The sequence below is a fragment of the Bubalus bubalis genome, chromosome 21 (assembly GCF_019923935.1).
Source record: "Bubalus bubalis isolate 160015118507 breed Murrah chromosome 21, NDDB_SH_1, whole genome shotgun sequence".
Taxonomy (NCBI): Eukaryota; Metazoa; Chordata; class Mammalia; order Artiodactyla; family Bovidae; genus Bubalus; species Bubalus bubalis.
Window position 1 is genome coordinate 56,824,470 of NC_059177.1, and position 19,909 is coordinate 56,844,378.

Genomic DNA, 19,909 nt, shown 5'->3' on the forward strand with positions numbered 1-19,909 from the left:
TCTCCCCACCCCCCAGCCAATAGAGCCAAGACACACACACACACACACACACACACACCCAACTTTCCCTGTCCTGTTCCATTACTGTTTGCTGTTGCTTTGGAGCCTCATAAATAGGGCATTGAAAACACTTCCTGCAGCTGAAAGAAGCCCTGAGGAGCTTGTCTCATTCCCAGTGTGCAGCTCAGCAAGAGGTCCGGCCTTCTCTGTCGCTGTCTCTCTTGCCTGTTGTAATTCTGTCTGCCTCTCTCTGACTCTGCCTGTCTCACTCTCTGTTTGAACCTCTCCGCACTCTTGCTCCTTTTGCCTGAGTCACAGCCCCTTGGTCTCTGTGCTCCCCAAGCATCTGTCTCTGTGGCCTTGTCCTTCTGTCCTGACGCCATCCCCTTTCCCGGTGCCTTCCCTCTACTTCGAGAAGGCTCAGGCAGGGAAACCGCACTGGGGACTCTCGCGGCTCTCCCCTGCGCCTTACTGAGCCTGCCGGCCAGGAGGGCCGCGGGTCGGCAGCCCGAGGGTGGCCTGCGGCCAAGGGAGGGCGGAGCCCTCTGGGGCGGGCTTGGCTCTAGGTCCACCTCATAAAGCCAAGGGCGAGGGGCGCGCCGCGCTCTGGAGAAGCCGTGGAGGGGCAGTGTGGTCTGACAGTCCCCGCAGGATCAGTCGCAGCCCTGCGGAGACATGCCCCAGAGTCCCCGGCCCGTGCCGACCTGGGCGCTGCTGCTGCGGTTGCTGGCGCTGCTGCGGCCGCCGGGGCTGGGCGAGGCGTGCAGCTGCGCCCCCGCGCACCCTCAGCAGCACGTCTGCCACTCGGCGCTCGGTGAGTCCGGGGAAGCCCTAGAGGGCCCCAGCAGTGAGTGGGGGTCTGTGGGGTCGAGGTGGGGCCACGCCGCGGACCTGGAGTCTCGAGGGAAGGGGTGGAGCTCAAATCCCGCCCCAGTTGCCTCCTGCTGCGACCGGTGGGTTGGGCCCGGCCGGCGCCATAGCAACCCTGCAAGCGCTGAGACCCGCTGATTTGCCAGAGAATCAAAGACAGTGTAGGGCTTCCCAGGTGGCGCAGTAGTAAAGAACCCAATTGCCAATGCAGGAGACTCAAGAGACAAGGGTTCGATTCCCTGGGTCGGGAAGATTCCCCTGGAGAAGGGCATGGCAACCCAGTCCAATATTATTGCCTAGGAAATCCCACGGACAGAGGAGCCTGGCGGGCTAGTCTATGGGGTTGCAAAGAGTCAGCTACAACTGAGAGAATGAGTCCAAAGACAGTGTAAAGGGCTCCACAGAGATCCCCTCTCCCTTGCCTACTGCAGTTATGGGATGACACTGAACAACAAGTCTCCGGAACTATCCAGTGATTATTCTGATCCACTGGTTAGGGGGGTTGGGGGGGGAAGGGGGTTCATGATAAACATCCCTCTGTATCCAAGCCTATAACTGAGGTTGTCACCACGGCCCCTTTACCCTTTCTCTCTGTCTGGAATGCCCTTCTTCAAAAACCCTTAACTTCCTGGCAAACTCCTATTCATCCTTCAAAACCAGGGAGTCTCCTCTTCTCTGAAGGCTTCCTGACTCCTGGTGCTACCACAGCATCTCCAACATCTCTGTGCTCCTAGTGTGCTGTGCTGTTGGTCTTTGTAAGAGCGTTCTCCACTAAACCAAGAGTTCTGCAAGGTGGGGGCCCTTTCCTAACCGTGCTTGTGGGCCTAGGACCCAGTGTTAGACCAGGCACGGAGGAAGAACTTCATAAACAGGTTTTGATTACTACTCGAACAACAAAGAGATGAACTACCTCTGTGCACAGTCAGGATATTTATTAATTCAATAAACATTTGCCAACGTCAGCTCGGTTGGGCTCTCTCTGAGGTCCTGGGCTACAGCAGTGGATGACTACACACTGACTGCCCTCATGCGGCTCCTCAGCCCTGCCCGTCTCCACCCGCCTTAGTCTGGGCTGCAGAGAACTCAACTCCCCAGAGCAGCAGGCAGAGCGGAGAGACTCGAGGACCTGGTAGGCCCGAGGGGTTTGGAAGTTCCAGGGATTGTGGAATCTTCCTCACAACCCACCGAGACCTAAACCCAGAACCCCCCTTCAAAATTCTCCAGGGGGCCACAGGTCACCCAGATCCCAGGAGGATCGCTCCCACCGGCTGCTGAAGGTCCCCTCTTTTCTCTTCCTGTGCAGCTATCCGGGCCAAGATCTCCAGTGAGAAGGTAGTTCCTGCCAGCACAGACCCTGCTGACCCTCAAAAAATGATCCGGTATGAAATCAAACAGATAAAGGTACATGGGGGCAGGACAGGGCGTCACCCCCTTGGGCTGTTAGGAGGAGTTGGGGGCTGTGATCTGGGAGGGGTGGGGCTGTGGGGCTGGTGGTTCGGACGGCCTGGCTCAGTGATGCTAGGGGTATAGATACTGAAGTAGAGTGGATGACATGTAGAAGACAGGCCATAGGAGCCAGAGGACAGTGCAGGACAGGCCCTCTGTGCTTGTGTGTGGGGCTGCTAGAGGAGCCTACCTTCTCACTGGAATAAACCAAGGTTTAAATATTTTAGGGAGATAAGACCCAGCGGTGCCATCTGTGTGCAACAAGTCCTGAACTAGACTTTCACTTAACTTTTTTAGATTAAGAAAAAGTTTTTCCTGTTAAGATATAAAGTACACTCACTGACTCAATATTGCTCTTTTCGTAATTACCTTTCAGATGTTCAAAGGGTTTGAGAAAGTCAATGATATTCAGTATATTTATACGCCTTTTGATTCCTCCCTCTGTGGGGTGAAACTAGAAGCTAACAGCCAGAAGCAGTATCTCCTGACTGGTAAGTTAAAGACCAGCAGCGGCCCTATGAGTCTCTGCCCTAGGAAGGCAGGCAGGGAGGAGCCAGGCTGACCTTGGGCAGCAAGCTGAGCCGTTTTCTTGGGCACAAGCAGCTGCGTTACTCAAGGCAGCCTGAGTTGGGAGAAGCCTTGGTAACCTCCCTGTCAGTGCCACTGCCTCCTAGTTCACAGGCTGCTGTCCCAGCCTAGGGTAGCTGGTTCTGTTTCCAAACAGCTTTAAGTGATGTAAGATTTTTGGTGTGTGCATGCTTAGTCGTGTCTGACTCTTTTTCAACCTCCATAGACAGTAGCCCACCAGGCTCCTCTGTCCATGGGGTTTCCCAGGCAAGGATCCTAGAGCAGGTTGCCATGTCCTTCTCCAGGGGATCTTCCTGATCCAAGGATCGAACCCACTTCTCTTGCATCTTCTGCATTGGCAGGCGGATTCTTTACCACTGAGCCATCTGGGAAGCCTAAGGTTTTTGGTATCTTGAGCCAAATTATGCCACTCTGAAACTGCCCCTGGTGGGTTCAGCTCTGCCCTCTGTTCCAGGATGACCCTTCAGAGGCCTAAGGACAATAGATACATGCACTCTAGCTCCAGGTTCTGCTGGCCGTGGTCCCCAGACTCCTTCCTGTCCTGGCCACTTTCAGCGGGATAGAGCCTGTCCCCATCCCTCCGCAGCACTGGACCCTGAACCGGGGACCACACTGCAGGGGAGGTCTTAGTCACACAGAATAAAGGAGGATTGTGCATTTGCAACCTCACCCCCACATATACACAACATACACATAACAGTCACTGTTGCCTATGATAGCATCAGCTTTAGGCGGCCATGATGGGTCACACTCTTGGTTTGTGACTGACTCACACTCAAGGCCTTATTCTGGAAGTGCAGTAAATAAAGCACAGGACCTAATAGCAGCCTTGATTCTAATATGATTTTGTCCCCAAGACCTTGGGCCCAGGCAGATCTCCTCATCCTGCACTGACTGGGATAAAATAGTTAAAGTACCTCACAAGAATCTAATCCATAACTGAATGAATGCAATACTGAATTATTTTGTTGTTCAGGGAAGGTATCTGTGTGGTTGTAGACAGGGAAGCCTCACTGTGTAAAGTGAAAGTAAAAGTGTAGTCGCTCAGTGGTGTCTGACTCTTGGAGACCACATGGGCTGTAGCCCACCAGGCTCCTCTGTCCACGGGACTCTCCAGGCAAGAGTACTGGAGTGGGTAGCCATTTCCTTCTCCAGGGGATCTTCCCAGCCCAGGGACTAAACCCAGGTCTCCGACATTGCAGGCAGATTCTTTACCATCTGAGCCACTAGGGACGCCTTCATTGTGTAAGTGGGATCTAAATTTTCCCTAAAGGATAAAACATATTTAGAAAGAAGGCCAGGAAAAGAGAAACACAGCTGGTGGGGAGAATAGAAGGAGGAATTCCACTCTCTGTCCATGCCTTCAGCAATGAATGACCACCTCCTCACTGCCTGGCCTGGGGCAGGCAAGTGGAGATGCACTAAACATGCCACAGTCCTCAAGGAGCTCCTTCACAGTTCAAATTTCTAAGAAGTCACAGGTGTTGGAGGCCACGCAGGTGGAGGGCCCCAGGTCTGAGGATGTGGAACTGTGCTGAACCGGGCACCTCTGGATGGGAGAGCAGGGGCAGAACAGGCCCCTGGCATCTCCAGGTCCTGGGACTAGCTGATGGGGCCACCTCCTTCCTGAGCACCTGCCCTCTGCTAGGGGCTGTAGTGCATCAGGGATGCAGACACGTGCTGGCTGCCTCAGGGAGATCAAGTCCACCCGAAGGTGGGGTCAAATGACAAAGCATAGACTTACTGAAAACTCATCCTGGTGCCCATGGTCTGCAGCAGAAGATGCAGCCCTTCTGCCTAATACCCTCTGAGAGCAGACCCAGCTGACCTCCCCAGCCCTGCCTCCTGTCACTGCTCAGTGGCAGTTCCCAGCCCCTCATTTCCCCTGGAGCTTAAACTACTTGCAGTTGCAAAAGGTATTCTGCAGGGCTGTGCCCGTCTGTCCCAGTGTCCAGAAGTCCTTCCCCAACTTGTCTGGCAGCTGAACTCCTACCCATCCTTTCAACGCCCAACCCAAGTATCATCTTAGACACCCTTCTTGCCCCCACCCCTTCCACAGACAGAAATAACTGTGTTCCCTTTGTTCTTATACCACATCCTGTATAGAATCATACAACAGTATCATTTTCTACTTGTTTGTCAACCTTGAATATTCACGGGAAGGACTGATGCTGAAGCTGATGCTCCACTGCTTTGGCCACCTGATGCAAAGAGCTGACTCACTGGAAAAGACCCTGATGCTGGGAAAGATTGTGGGCAGGAGGAGAAGCGAAGGGGATGACAGAGGATGAGGTGGTTGGAAGGCATCACCAACTCAATGGACTTGAGTTTGAGCAAACTCTGGGAGATAGTGAAGGACAGGGAAGCCTGGCATGCTGCAGTCCATGGAGTCGAAAAGAATTGGACACAACTGAGCAACTGAACAACAACAATTTGTCTTCCCTACTAGTTTTTAGCTCCTTAGGGGTAGAAATCCTGTCATGTTTATTTCCTGTATTCCTGGTACCAGGCCATAGTAGTTGCTCAGCCAGTAAATGACTGAATGACTGAACTTCTAAGAGAGGTGAGGGCTAGTATGGCCAGGGATGGCTTTGCAGACAAGGTGGTACTAAAAAGAGTATTTGGAAAATAGGAAAGAGTGTGATATGTAAAGAAGGGGAAGGGGACAGACTCACGAAGATATCACTGGAGCAGGAGAAAGGTTGGAAAAGGTTGAAAAGGAAGAGAGACCTACTATGTATCGAACATCTTCTGTGGGTCCACAACTGTGCTGGGAACTTCATAGACATTCTCTCATTTAATGTTGACAATAACCTTATTATTCTCATTTTTCAGCTGAGAAGTTACATGGCTTTCTTATGGTCACACACTAGTAAATGATAGAAAAGAAGGGATTTCCGCCAAGATTCTGACTTAAAGCCCACATTCCTCTGTCTGCACCATGCTAATGGAAAGCCCTTTGCCCTACAACTCTCCCTCATACAAACATCATCTGGTAATGGCTTTGATATAAAGACAGTAGAGGTTTTTCTGGTTCCTTCACTGAGCCCCATGTCACCACTTCCACCACAAGATACTGAGGAGGCTGTGATCCTGGGCTCCCTCAAGAACTAGAGCTCCACAAGCAGACTCCTCATGTTGGCTCTCCTCTATCTCTCCTTTAAGGTCAGATCCTCAGTGATGGGAAAGTCTTTGTCCATCTGTGCAACTACATTGAGCCCTGGGAGAACCTGTCCTTTCTGCAGAGAGAAAGTCTGAATCACCACTACCATCTCAACTGTGGCTGCCAAGTAAGGACTGTCCATTTCCAAGGTCTTCGGGGATGGGGGAAGGGCCATGCAGCCTCACCCTTCGTGTATTCCTTCCTTCCCGTGTGTGTGATCTATTCACTTGCTGTACTATACTTGAGGTTTGTGATGGATCAGGCATCGTTCAAAGCTGGGGGTGGGAAAGCAACAAGGCCCATAGTCCCTGATCTCAATGTACTTACATTCTGGCTGAGAAGGCAGCCATCATATAAGACACACTGGGATAATACACTACCACTTAAAGAGTCTAGTCTTTTTGTCAGGACCTGTAATGGTTAATTTATTTAAGATATTTAGTCTTTAAAACAAATTTATGAAGAGTTAAGATTTCCATTTTATGGGGAAGAAATTCATGTTATAGGAAGTGAAGTGACTTGCTTAGGTCAGTGGTAGAGTAAGGGCCTTCGGGCCTTTTGGGAGGCAATACTGTATGTGGAGAGTACAGGGGAAAGAGAACTAAGGGAGAAATTTGGAGACTTGCAAGGGCCTTATAAGCCAGGGGGCATTTGAGCTAGGCTGTAAGAACATGTAGGAGTCTGAAAGGCAAGAATAGAAAAAGGACACCCTACTCACCTGGATGTTGTGTGGCTATGGCTCTAGATCACCACCTGCTATGCAGTGCCCTGCACCATCTCGGCTCCCAACGAGTGCCTCTGGACAGACTGGCTATTGGAACGGAAGCTCTACGGGTACCAGGCCCAGCATTATGTCTGCATGAAGCATGTTGATGGCAGCTGTAGCTGGTACCAGGGACGCCTGCCCCTCAGGAAGGAGTTTGTTGACATCATCCAGCCCTAGGGCGGATCGCCACAACCCTTTGAGAGTCCCAAAGACCAAGCCCTTTTCCTTCCTGGCAGGTCGCTGGCTGTCCCCACCTGCTTCATGGATGCCAGACAAGGGGAAGTACCAGGTGGACGGTGTGGCCAGCATGAGGGCAGGGATGGGGCATGTGGCAGCTTGTGTCCAGGACCCCAGTCCAGTACACGTCAGGCCAAGGGCTAGGGAAAGCAGCAGGACTTTTCTCTCCCACCCTCAGCCCTTTATCCCTGCCTCCGAACCTTCTAGTTGAGCTGGTATTTGTTGCTGATTCTGGCTTAGTTTCTTTTTTCAAAGCTAGGACTATTCCTTTTTCTCCCCAGATAAATGTGCTTTCTTTTTATCTTAACTGATCTGACAGGGGAGAAATGATGACTGTTATACATATGGGATGGGGTGGGCTTGTGAGATATAAGAGCAGAACGTGGGTGACAGTATCATAAACAGGCTGATTTGGAGAAATGAAAAGAACAACATCCTCTGGCTGTGTTTCATCTACTCCTCCTGTCTCAACTCATTCTGATCCTCTGATATACTTTCAATCTGTTTAGGGGGGTGACAAAGGGGGACAAGGAGTCATTCAATGTGAAGCCTACAGTGTAATCCCCTCTATACCATTCTTGGCACAGGGCCTGGCCCAGTTAGCAAGAATAGACTTGGGTATTGTCTGTCCAGGTTAACTATACTTAATGACCTCAACTGCTGTCCAAAAGACTTCTTCTCTGTCTCCTTTAGAAAGTCCTTCTCTACTAGATTACTAATGTTTTCATTACTACTTCAAAATCTTTTTTAAGCTTAAAAAAAAAAAAAAGCCTTTCTCTTATAGAGTTGAAATTCCCTCTTCAAGCCTCACCGAGATCTTGGGGGTGGGGGGTGGGTGTCCTCTCTTGAGAGCAAATTTTAGGCTAGAGGACAGGAGAAAAAGAACACAAGGGCCCTTGGGGGAGAGGATGTAGGTGAGGAATATACTTCACAAGTGTTACAGTTCAAGTGGTCAGCCTGCTAGATGCTACAGCAGGACGAAGCCAGCTTTGAGAGCGCCTCGCCCAGCCTTCTGCTCAGTCCTCTCTTGGATGCCCTGAAATCTACAAGCACAGCCCCTGAGGATTCCTCTGCCTCTACAAGCCTTCCTGACTTGTCGTGAAAGGGAAAGCCCTGATGAGGGTCTTAAGGATTTATCAGGGACAAGTGCTTAAAGTTCCAGGGCCTCTCCTGGGGAAGCTCTGGTAAAGATGGAGAAGGTAGTTCTTTCCAAGGCCCCAAGGTTCTATACGGCTTGCTGATAAGCTGGGGCATGCATGAAACACCAGAAGAAGATTCCACAGAAATGGTGCAAATGGAGATTCCTTCTGGAGATCTCTGTCCTGGAGCACAAGACTTGGAAAGCTAAGGCAGAGAGTCTCCACTGGTGGGTTGAATAGGATTACCCACTGACCACGCAGGCCTGGGGCAGAGAACGTGGGGCCAGAGATGAAGAAGGGGGATAACCATTAGAGGCAGCCTCTGTACCAACCATCTATCCCATCGTTCTGCTCCTTCTGCCATCCTGGGATGGCCTCAGAGAAGGTAGAGTGAAAAGCAGAGTGAAACCCTTATCTGAATTTTAAGGAAGCCCAGGGAATGGAAGTGCTGGTGAATAATATCAGGAACAAAAGCTTACATCTGAGGAGCACTCCACACTCCTCACAGACTATTTGCTTAAAGAATCTCACTGAAATCATGCAAGTGCCATATTAGCTATCCTGGCCAGGAATCATTAAGCCCACTCACCTTTTGGATTGGGATGCTGACACGTGGTGAGGGAATGTAACCGTCTGTGACTTGTGGCTAGAATTGCAAGCAGCAGGATCTTCTGACTGTTGATCCATCTAGGTTGTTACTCTCAGCTTTTGATAAAACGCCCCTGTTTCTGCTCTTTCCTATTCTGTCCCCAAGTTTCGGAGACAGAGGGCTGTCAGCTAAAACCCAGACACTGTGGCCTCACAAAGCAGGTCTGCAGTTCAACCTCAATAGATTCTCTGGGGTTGAGAGGCTGAGGCACACCTCAGAGGCCCACAGCCAGCACACGGCTAAGCTCAGAGTGCAGACAGCTGTGAGACTGATGGCCCTTCTCAGTCACCTACCATTTCTTTGTGGTTGGGGTAGTAAGTCTGCTCAATGAGCGGGAACTTTTCTCCTCCCAGTGTCTTGTAGATGGCCACCAGCTGGGCAAACTGCAAAAGAGAAGCAAAGGTTTCAGTTTACCCAGACAGCTTCTGGAACAGACAAAATGGCAATCCATTGAACAAATATTTATTCTGTATCTGCTCCACTGAGGGCTTTGTGCAAAGTGCTCTGAGGATATAAAAGAGGTGTCCCACCCTCTATTCTCCAGGAACATATACTTCTGCTGGGGAAGGGAGAGAGTGAGCTACTATTCATTCAGTGCCTACTCAGTGTTAATGATATTTCATTTAATCCTCATATCGAACTGATGAGCTAGGGTCTTTATCATCTTCATTTTACATATGAGGCTCAGGAAGGGTAGGTGACTGCCTAAAGCCACGGTGCTGCAAAAAAAAGTGATAGCTGGGGTTGAAATTTGGGTCTGTATAACTTTAACCATCATCATCTCTAGAGATGACAAGTGATGAAGCTGGATGGGGGAACAAGGGGCCCAGTCTTAGAAATTCGAATGCCAAGGAAAAGAAATCATGGAATGCAGCAAAGACAGACCCTGTCTTCTGGACTTAATGCTCATCTAAGAACTGAACTCACTGGATCCTTCACCTATGAGAAGCCCCAACAGCTCCAGGGAAAAGGGGTGAAGTGCACATACTTAAATGTCAGGGTCTGCCTTTGGCAAACATGTAGTGTCCCTGGTGTCCCCTGCCCACCCCTCTACTTTATAAGTGGAGAAACTGAGGCCCAGAGAGGTTGTTCACTCAAGGTCACAAAGTAGTTGAGCCAGACTCATAGCCACACCCCTTCAGTCCTAACCCGTAACTCTTCTTTCTCCTTCATGTAGCTGCCTTTCAGGCTCTAAAGAGACCATGCTCTTCCCACAGGAAACTCCCCAGTTCAGTCTGTTCACACTCAGTCCCCACCTCCACACACACCCACCCCAGAGCACTAGCAGCGGCGGTGATCCAGCGTCTTCTCTCTGGTGCTACTGGGTTCACACTCTAAGCCACTGATACCTGGAACTGCCAGAAGGAAGAGTTGCCAGATCAAACCAACCTTCTGTTTACTAAAGAAGGGAAAGATAGAACATGTTTCAAAAGCCCAGTTCCTGTTTTCAATCAGTGATGTTAGCACGTGTGTTGGTACGGGGAGACAATAAAAGCCAGGACTGGGTTGTTAGAAAACCAGAGTCTTCTGATTCTTCTTGTTCTGCCTTGAACTTGCTTGTCCTTGGGCACATGATGTCGCTTCTCCAGGCCTCATTTTCTTCATATATAAAATAGACAACTGAATTTGGTCAGTTCTTCAGACTTTTTAACCACGCCAAAAAAAAAAAAAAAATCTTTTCATTATATTTCCTCCTAAACTCCATGAGACTGCTGTTTAGTGATCATTGGCTGTGGTCCTTTTGTGAGTAGAGATAGAATCTGTTATTTTTGAAATGCTGAGAAACACTGGAGTTTCTGGGTCACTTTCCTCAGTGACACGCAGTTGGTGGCTCTAGATCTCCAAGGCCTCCTCTGGGGCTGCAAGTATGATTGATGGACCACCAAGGCCCTAAGATTCTATTATTGGAAGAGACTTCAGAGAGTCTCTAGACCAGACATCTCATCTTACAAATGAGGAGACCAAGGCCAGAGAAGCAAAGGAGAGCACAGGCTCCCACATCGCGCCTGGAGTCGGGGCTGTGCTGGGACAGGGCCCAGATCCCATCCTGCCCAGTGCGCTCTTCACTGTACCCTGCCGTCCCTGCTGGTGTTCTCTGGTTCTTCCACATTCTCTGACTGTCAAGACCACCCCTCAGACCTTTCCTGCATTCTCCAATTCCCTCCACTACCTCACCTTTAGGCCCTAGCTGGCCACTTGGAATGACTGGACTCCTGTTCGGTGTCTGGATACCTCCCTGAGCTCCCGAGGCCTTCCAGCCTCCCCCGCCAGCTGATGCCAGCTCTGTCTCACAACCTCTGTCCTGCTGCAGCCCACGCCCTGGCACAGCACCAAGGCATGTGGGGCCCTATCTTCCCAGCATGTGGGAGAGTTACACAGACACCACACTGATGCCAAGAAGGCCCCCGGCAGGCCCCCAGAGTCCTGGCACAGTCAAGACTAAGATGGCAGCCAGTTCCATGCACTAAGCTGGTTCCCCGGGAGCTCACGCTACCCTCCTCCACCTTCTGTAGTCCCTTCTGCTCAGAGCACTAGGCTTGGCATCTAACCCCTGCCTCCTTGGAAGCTCAGCCTCAGTCACAAGCACACAGTCATCAACTAAACAAAAGTAATATCTGATAAGGGTCATTTCCTCTCCACATAGACAAAAGAATGCATTTGGAGCTGGGGGTGGTATTGGCAATGAATAGGAAGATAATGCTCAGCATAACCATTTATCCAATGTATCAGGAAAGATTTCTCAGATGAAATGGGATTTCAAGATCAGTCTGAATTTAATATGTTACCCTTATCCCTCCTGGAAATAAAATGCTTCAATTCAACTCTTGTGCATTTGCCTCTAAAAAAACCCCACATAGAGTGACAGGATTTTCAGATAAATCTGCAGCAATATGGCAGGCAGCACTCTTGCTCTCCCTGGAATGCTTCTTTCACTGATAGGTCTTACTTCTGCTTCCAAACTTCCCGTGTGCCTGTCCTGGGCAATCTATGAAATAGCTGATGTGCTCACAGACAAGGTGGAGCCTTCACAACACGGCTGAGGCCTCTCATGCCAGGAGCAGCCACAGTAGAGAAATCTAGAAAACACACGCCAAAGTCATCGTCTCAGAGGGAAGCCCCCTCCACAGTCACCAGATTTGTTCATCCCTATGAACAGGCAAAGAACAATATATAAAATGCCATTAGTGTGGCAGCTGCTTAGTGAAAATGAAGGGAGAACTTGGTGTGTGGCCAGGGAGCCCTGCTGTTCCCCTGCGACGCCAACGGCAATGTGCTGGAACTGTGAACGGGTGAGAATGTGAACCCTCACCAGATCCCAGATCCCAGGAGGGGCAAAGCCCCAGCCCAGGCTCTCTGACCCGCCCCTCCCTGGCCACCGGCACAGTTCTGGAACATGCAGCACGGAATAAGTTTCTTTCTGATCCCCAACACTGGGGGCTATAACACCAGGCTGGCAGACTGGTGGCAGGTACTGTGATTACTCCTTGTTTCATGCTTATGCTCAGTCGTGTCTGACTCTTTGTGACCGCCACCCCCCATGGACTGTAACCCACCAGGCGCCTCTGTCCACGGGATTTTCCAGGCAAGGATACTGGAGTGGGTTGCCATTTCCTTCTCCAGGGGATATTCCCAACCCAGGGATTGAATCTGCATCTCCTGCATTGGCAGGCAGATTCTTTTATCACTGAGCCACTGGGGAAGCCTTCACTCCTAGTTTACAAAGAAACCAGGGCACAGAGTGGTTTAGTCAGGAGGCTGATTAGTGAGATCACCCAGAAGAAAAGCCGATACTAGCAGAACCACCCTGTGTGGCTATGAGGGAGCCAAATTCTAGCAAGTATTGAAGGGGTGAGGGAGGAAAGGGCCAGGGCATGAGTGGCAGCACGGAAGGCCGTGTGACTAAGGGGAAACTTGTTGACGGCCTCATACGCACTCTCCTGTGATCAGCAACGCATTCAAATCACATTAACTCCTGCAGCTGGTTTCTGCAGAACTGTCGGACTCCAAGTCCTCAGGCCAGACAGAGGGAAAGGCTGAACGAGGGGCTGCTACAGCAGCTCCCAGATCTTTCGACTCCTCACTCACTGGTCTTCCTCTCACACAGTCAGGTCTCCCTGGCTTCCAAGGAAATAGGAAGACTGAGTTCAGGTGTAAGAGCAGAGGTGATGGGTCCTTTTGGTTAAAAACAAACAAACAAACAAAAAAAACACCCCTGCTCCAGCTCCCTGAGTGGGAGAAGCTTGGGGTCTGGGAACTCCACAATCAGCCACCAGTGCCATGACCCTTGGCAAGCCAGTGTGTGAGAGCTGAAATAACTCTTGAAAAACAAGAAGAGAAGGATGTGACTAGGGGCAGGTGTTTCCTTCTGAGAGGAGCAGCCTGGAGCGGCAGAGTTCTAGGAGCTGGATCCCCTCGGCAGTCAGAGGGAGGCTGGGGCAGCCTAGATCCATCTCAGGCCACTTCCTCTCCCAGCTGCACTCTTCTCTCTGCTCAAAGGCTTCCACTGCCTCCAAGATTTCCAGCTAGCCCAGGAAGAGAACATCAGACCAGCTTCTTCCTCACATGGTAACCCAGCTTATGTGAGGGATGGTGTCAGAGAAATCCTGGCTCTGAAACTTTGGTGAGTTACTGAATCCTCTCTGGGTCTCATTTCTCTGTAAAAAGTGATAATAATGATAATAACAACTTCCTTGTAAAGCTATTATAAGGATTAAATGAAGTTCATGTAGGAAAATCTCCAAAGCTGGCATCACATCGTAAGTGGTCTTATACTCCTTACCTTCCTTCTGAAAACGGTCACATTTCTGCCATGAAAGAATGAGAGCTGATTATCTCAGAGGGCACTTCCAGAGCATAAAAGTGTCTGATTTGGTATGTGTGTGGGTGAATCTCATTTTAAGGTTGCTGAGACACTTGGTAGGACTCTGACACTGACATCCCTCTGAGGTGCACCATCCCCTTGGTCCCCACTGGCCTCAGGCCTTTCCAATGGTTAGATCTTTCGGAGGCAAGAAGTAGGTGTTTTTATTGCTGTATCTGATGGCTGCAGACCTGGAAGGGCTCCTTCACAGAATCTTTGTGTGACTCTGCTATGAGGCCAAAGGTCCTTTCTGCAGCAGAGGCAGCCCAGCCCATGACAACAAAGTCCTACTGTGAGAGCCTGCCCTACCCCGTGCCCCAGCTGAAGCTCCTCCCATATCTTCTCAGCTGGCCCCTCATGGTGTCTGGATCAACAGAGGTCCTTCTAGGGACCTGGAGATGGAGGATCAGGATGCTGCCCTTTTACCTGAGGGAAGAGGGACTCACTCACCACCCACGGCTTGTCACAGAAGTTGTAAATGGACTCCAGAGAGTTGATGCTGGGGAGGCCTGCGTACTGCATGCCAATGATCAGGTGGCGGAAGTCCTCATTCTCTGCCATGCCGAATGCATGCTGCCGGATGAGCACAAAGTCTGGCCGGAAGGACCTGGAAAGAAAGTAGAAGCAAGTCGGCCACCAACCAGCACCTCAGGTCACGTATCCTCTTGTCTCCCATCTCCAAAGCCCAAGACAGGGACGGGGTTCCCTGAGCCAAGACCCTCATTTTGTCATGACTGTTTTCTTATGGACTAGGAAATGCTGTATTATGTAGGCACTTCTCAAAGGAGATTTGAACAGATTTCTGAAATTCTTTTCCTCTGGAAAAAACCCTGATGCTGAGAAAGATTGAGGGTGGGAGGAGGAGAGGGTGACAGAGGGTGAAATGGTTGGATGCCATCACTGACTCAAAGGACATGAGTTTGAGCAAACTCTGGGAAATGGTGAAGGACAGGTGAGCCTGGCGTGCTGCAGTCCATGGGGTTGCTAAGAGTCGGACATGACTTAGCAACTGGACAATTCCTCTGGGTTAAGCACTGACTTTTTCTAAGGTGCAGAAGCCCTCAGGGAGGGGGGAAGAAACACTTTTAGACTCCCACACCTTAAGTCAACAAGAATTTTCCATGTCCCTGTGGATGAGAGTGGAAGCTCCTGTGGCTCTGGAGTTGGCACCCCGAGGGGGTCCCAGCAGACTCTGAAGATACCACACTTGGTTGACTTCACTGCCCTGCCCCAAAGATCCCTGACCTCAGCGTCCGGCTCTGACTCCTCAAGCTGCTCTTTAAAGATGCCATGCCCTCAGCAGCTCCCCAGGTGAGCCAGGGTCCAGGCTGGCTGAGAGCAGATGCCAGACACCCCAGTTTTATTCCTCCAAAGCAGATTTAGGGAGGGGCACGAATGTTTCCACAGAGCTGAGGTTGAGCAACTGGCTACAGGAAGCTGAGAGTACAGTGTGTTCCCAGGCACAGGAAGGCTCCCTGTGTTTCACCTCCAGACAGCAGAGGTCCACAGGATCAGGGCCCCGACTTCATGCCCTGACTCCTGAGGAACCTCACCTTCCCAGACAGTTGGTTCTGTGGCAGCATCTCCCCTCAAGGTTCCAGGCCTCGGCCATTTCACACATGTGCAGTGATGGACCTGGTTCTCTGCCCTGGGACCCACCCAATTCCCGCCTACTGCTCCAGCCCCACCTGGGCTCAGAGATCAGTCTTTCAAAGTAGAGGTGGGAGGACCCCTTCTCAGTCACTCAGGAGAGTGAGCATCAAGTCAGATGGCGTGTGTGCCAACCTCCTTGCACCCGAGTTCTGGGAAACTGGCTCCATCTATATGCCTGAGACCAAACCTTATATCCCGGTTACTGAAACTGAGCTCCAAGCTTGCAGTCAGCGCCGGGTCCCCACACTGGTGATGGGAAAGGCCTGCCTTGATTTTGCCAGATCCCTCCCAGCACGCTGATACGGGCCCTCTTGTTGCCACCCATTTGTGTCATGGATCCCCGTGACCTACTCCACTTGCAGCTGGGGGAGCCCACCATTGTCTCTAGCAGAAGCTTCCTGAGTGCTCCCCAACCATGGGTGGGCAGCTCTTTTCTGTCTTCCTCAGTCTCCAGGATGGATGAGCTCACACTTCCTGACATTTGGCTCCAGACATCTGAGTTCTGCCTTCCCTGTCACAGACCAGGTCCGGTTGGATGCTGGTGGCCTCGGGGTCAGGGCAGTGCAGGTTGAAAAAGGGAAAAGGGTGAAGTAAGGACTCTTCCTGGAGCAGGACCCTAATGCCTGGAACCCTGAGACCACGCTGAGTCCTGGGAAAGAATAACAATGTGGAAACCATGCTCCCTCACCTGGAATCTTCATCACCTCCCACACAGAATTGTTGTATTACAATTGATGACGTCTACATGTCACCTAGCACCTCACCTGCAGCGTAAGTGCTTTGTAATTACAAATTTTCTTCCACTCACAGTCAATATCCCTCTGACCCAGGCTTTCCTATCAAGACGTAGGAGTTCCCAGAAATTTGGAGTATAGAAGAACACTGGGAAGGGCGTTAAGAGAATTCACATAGTATACAGGGCTCTGCTGCCAACTCACTGAGTGAATGGAAGCAAATCCATGTAAAATGGGAGGCTGGAGCAGAGCAGAGACTTTTAAACTCCCCCCCACCCCACCTCCCCGGGCCCTTTTCTTTTAAAGCAATGGAACTGTGTTTTCCAGGGGAAATACACTGAGAGATAAAAAGTCCAGAGCGGCACTGGCTGAAGTGGGGCTGGAGTCCTCCAACACCTCTGACCGGAACCATCCAGTGACTGCAAAGTGAGCTCTGCGTCCACGGAGCTTCCTTTACCATGGAACTAAGACATCTCTAAGGGCCAGAGCCAGCGTTCTCTGCCTCCTTCCACCACCGCCACACAGCACGTCATCAAGGTCGGTACACTACACACGGCACGCCAGAGACGGTGGCAGTGACCCCGAAGACAGAAAGGACCTTACCGGACCACCTTTGTGCCATTCCGGAGCACCTGCATATCCACGGCGTAGGTACCATCCGCATGGGCCACCAGGTTGAGCTCTGAAAATTCCGCCTGGAAAATAACAGGAGGGGATTAAGAGCATGGATTTCACCTTATGTGTTTCTTACTATGATAGAACATAACTAAATAAAATTAGCAGTAGGGGAGTGAGCCCTACAGTCCTGACTTTGAGAGGCGCCCCCCATAAAGCAGCAGCAGCAGTATCTTTTCCACCAAACATGTATTTACAGTTTGCAAAGCATTTTCCCAAACTGATCCCATCTACTCTCATAGCCACTCTATGAGGCAGGAGGGACAGAAATAATTATCCTTATTTACCAAAGGAGCAGTTAAGTGACTTTTCTGGACAAACAAAGCTTACTGTTGGCCGAGACAGGAGCAAAACTCAGGGCTTCCGACTCCCCACCCAGCATCTTTTGTGCTGCCTCTCTGCAGAGCAGGAATGCAAACTGAGGCAAATATGTCCTTTCTCAGTCTCAACACAAAAGCACTAAGTTTTCATTTAGGAAATCGGGTTTTGGTACTGCTCTGGCCCAATGAGATGCATAAGATGTTCAGGCAAGTTACTTATTCTCTCCGGGTGGACAGTTTCTCCCATCGATAAGATGGAAATAATTTTTATCAACTTTGCCTAACAAGTTATTTTAAGAACTGAATGCAGCAATGGATAGAAAGAGTAAATCTGTAAATCCCAGCACACTGTGTAAGGAATGATGAGTAGCTTCTATCGTTACATAGAAAATACATGCTCTGTGTAAACTGGACATCCCCCCTCCCCCCAACTCAAATGGACCTAATCTCTATTTATCATGAAGCAAAGGGTACGGGAAGATAAAAAAAATGAGCCTTTCAGGACTTCACTGCATTAAAACCAGGAGGTGTTCTTTGTTTAGTTCTCTCTGAAGTGCAGCCTTGGGCACAGAGGAGGCCTCACTGGAGGCTGCACACCTGAGTGGCAGACATGTATCTACCAAGCAAGACCTTGCCACCACAGTGGAGGTGTGGCCGTGTCCTCAGAAGACGCTCCTCTACAGTGTTCCTCAGCCCGAGGACCTTGTACCCCCAGAGGCCCTAAGAGCTACACTGCTTGCCTCCCTAGAGACCCCAGAGCCACGAAGAGAAGTCAGGGGAGTTGAAAGATGCAGGCTTCAAGACCGGGTCTCATAGAGAGAGAAATCCTGGAAAGGGTAGGGGGAGGAGGTAGAGAGCCTAGAAGCTAGTGATAGATCCTGATCTTTTCACTTGGCAGCACCAGATGGTTCACTCCAGAGTGTCAAGAGGGCCCCACGATGATGCAGATGCAATCCTGGGCTCCAGGGTGGTTACCTGTTCCACTTTGATATCATAATCTCCAAGGACTTTTTTGCCCCGAAAGCACTTGGCCCTGGAAAAAAAGGAAAACAAACAAACAAACAAACCCACACCTATTAGTTTTGTACAGGTGTTTGTCATCAGAAATTCACTCTCACAAAGATGAGGAGGCCCACGGCACACAGAATCCCAGAATGAGAGTCAAGAGACTTGGGTCAGTGTTAGACCTTAGCCTGCTACCAGATCACCATGAGAGAGCCTCCAGGCAAACCATGGCCTTTCCTCTCTAAAATAAACCAAAAGGCCTCTCACTCTCAGGCTGTCCGCTTCTATGAAAACAGTTGCTGTCATGTTTTGGCTACAAGAGAAGTCCAGGAGTAGGATTTCCCTGGTGAGACTCCTGGTAAAAACCAGGTCAGTTTATGCCTCACTGTAGTCTCCTTATCTTTTTCCCCATCCTGCGTTTCACTCTGGTTTTCTAGTTGGTTTCCACCCTTGGAATTTTAGTTTCTGAAGAAACTAAAACTATTTTACCCCTTCATACCCATACTTCCAGAAAGGATTTGAGGTAATTGATAATTTAAAAAGCAAATATAACCAATAAAACAAGGAGGAAAGGACAGTCAATGAATGAAGCAGAGTTAATTATACCAGAAAAATAGTGGGGCGGGGGGCGGAGAGGCTTCGGAAAAGTACTGTAATTGAACACAAAACCTCTCCTGTGTTTCTGAACAGTCAAGGGGATGAGTCAAGCCTAGATAAACCGTACTTATTGTCTTCCCATTTTGTCACAAGCCAGAGGAACCTCACAGTCCAGCTGCTGGTAAGAGGACTGAGTTTGTGCTTGTATTTATAGCCAGTGCTACTCTGCCCTTCACCTACCCTTCCTCTCATGAGAGTTTCTTATCTGACTTTTTAGGCTGCTTCTCCATCTGTCAAAAGGGCCTTTCCACCCCATACCTAGGTTGGCCTTGCTTTCCCAGTGCTTGAAATTTCAAATCAGCACGTCTCACTGGAGGTTTTCTCAAGTCCCTCTCCGAAACAAAGGGCTAAACTAACATTTACTAGGAATCATATTCTAGGAATTATATGTTAGTTGCTTTCAAGAACATCTCATTTAACTCTCATAACTACTTTTGAGATGGGAAGAAGGGCATTAATTTTTGAGATGAGGAAACCGAGACTCAGAGGAAAAACTGGCGTATTCAAGGTCATACAGCAAGTGAGTGACGCGCTAGTCTGAGCCCAGAGTTGTCGGCCCTGCACAGCACTATCTCCCTCTGCTCGTTCATTCTTGCCATCTTCATTCCCACCATTACGAAAAGTGACTTGACGTGTATGGTGCGTCACAAGTTTCTTGTCCCATTTTCCTTCTTCCACTGAGAAAGCGCGTGAAGTTGTGAGCGCTAGTTCCATTTCAAATACTTCCCGCCTCAGTTCCTGTGAACTGCCCAGGATGGGGCCAGGCTATTTCCTTTCCTCTCTGGTCCTGGAACAGTCTGTTCCAGGAAGTTGTCATTTGTCCTGTCCAAGTCCCTGGCTACCCTCAAATTGCTCCTCAGAGGCACTCAGCCATCCTAGAACTGGATCACCGAAGTTCATCTCCCTACCTCTGCCCCAGTTCCTTACTGTGCTTCATCAGCTTGCTTCCAGAGTCCCGCTCAATATTCATAGCTCAGCAAGCCCCTCAGGCAAAGGGCATGTAGCACATCTTATTTGTGGGTTTAAGTAATAGTCTACGCACTGCTCTATCACTGCTCTGGGGATCTTGTGGACTCTGTAGGTCTTTGTCCACAACTCTAAACAGAAGTAACTGGAATAAAAAATGATCCCATGAGGGTCCTCGCT

General features: G+C 50.1%; 2 protein-coding genes across 3 annotated transcripts in view; one reads left to right on the forward strand and one right to left on the reverse strand.

Annotated features, from left to right (window-relative positions):
• SYN2 (synapsin II) overlaps positions 1 to 19,909 on the reverse strand; it is a 182,479-nt gene that overhangs the window by 61,810 nt on the left and 100,760 nt on the right. For both annotated transcript variants that reach the window (XM_025272545.3, XM_025272544.3), the window contains exons 2-5: positions 18,077 to 18,134; positions 16,710 to 16,801; positions 14,170 to 14,326; positions 9,152 to 9,241 (exon numbers count right to left, since the gene is read on the reverse strand). In XM_025272545.3, the coding sequence (XP_025128330.1) occupies positions 9,152 to 9,241; positions 14,170 to 14,326; positions 16,710 to 16,801; positions 18,077 to 18,134 (397 nt within the window). The remainder of the gene's footprint in view (positions 1 to 9,151; positions 9,242 to 14,169; positions 14,327 to 16,709; positions 16,802 to 18,076; positions 18,135 to 19,909) is intronic.
• On the forward strand, positions 604 to 7,875 carry TIMP4 (TIMP metallopeptidase inhibitor 4). The gene is made up of 5 exons (XM_006077453.4): positions 604 to 814; positions 2,174 to 2,271; positions 2,693 to 2,807; positions 6,070 to 6,194; positions 6,813 to 7,875. Exons 1-5 carry the CDS (start codon positions 676 to 678, stop codon positions 7,008 to 7,010), a joined length of 675 nt encoding a protein of 224 aa, XP_006077515.3. The 5' UTR covers positions 604 to 675; the 3' UTR covers positions 7,011 to 7,875.

Excerpts from the sequence above, each read along its gene's own strand:
- TIMP4 (XM_006077453.4), top strand. The coding sequence starts at position 676 with ATGCCCCAGAGTCCCCGGCCCGTGCCGACCTGGGCGCTGCTGCTGCGG. Across the intron at positions 2,272-2,692 it reads ATGAAATCAAACAGATAAAG|ATGTTCAAAGGGTTTGAGAA; the intron begins GTACATGGGGGC and ends ATTACCTTTCAG. Across the intron at positions 2,808-6,069 it reads GAAGCAGTATCTCCTGACTG|GTCAGATCCTCAGTGATGGG; the intron begins GTAAGTTAAAGA and ends CTCTCCTTTAAG.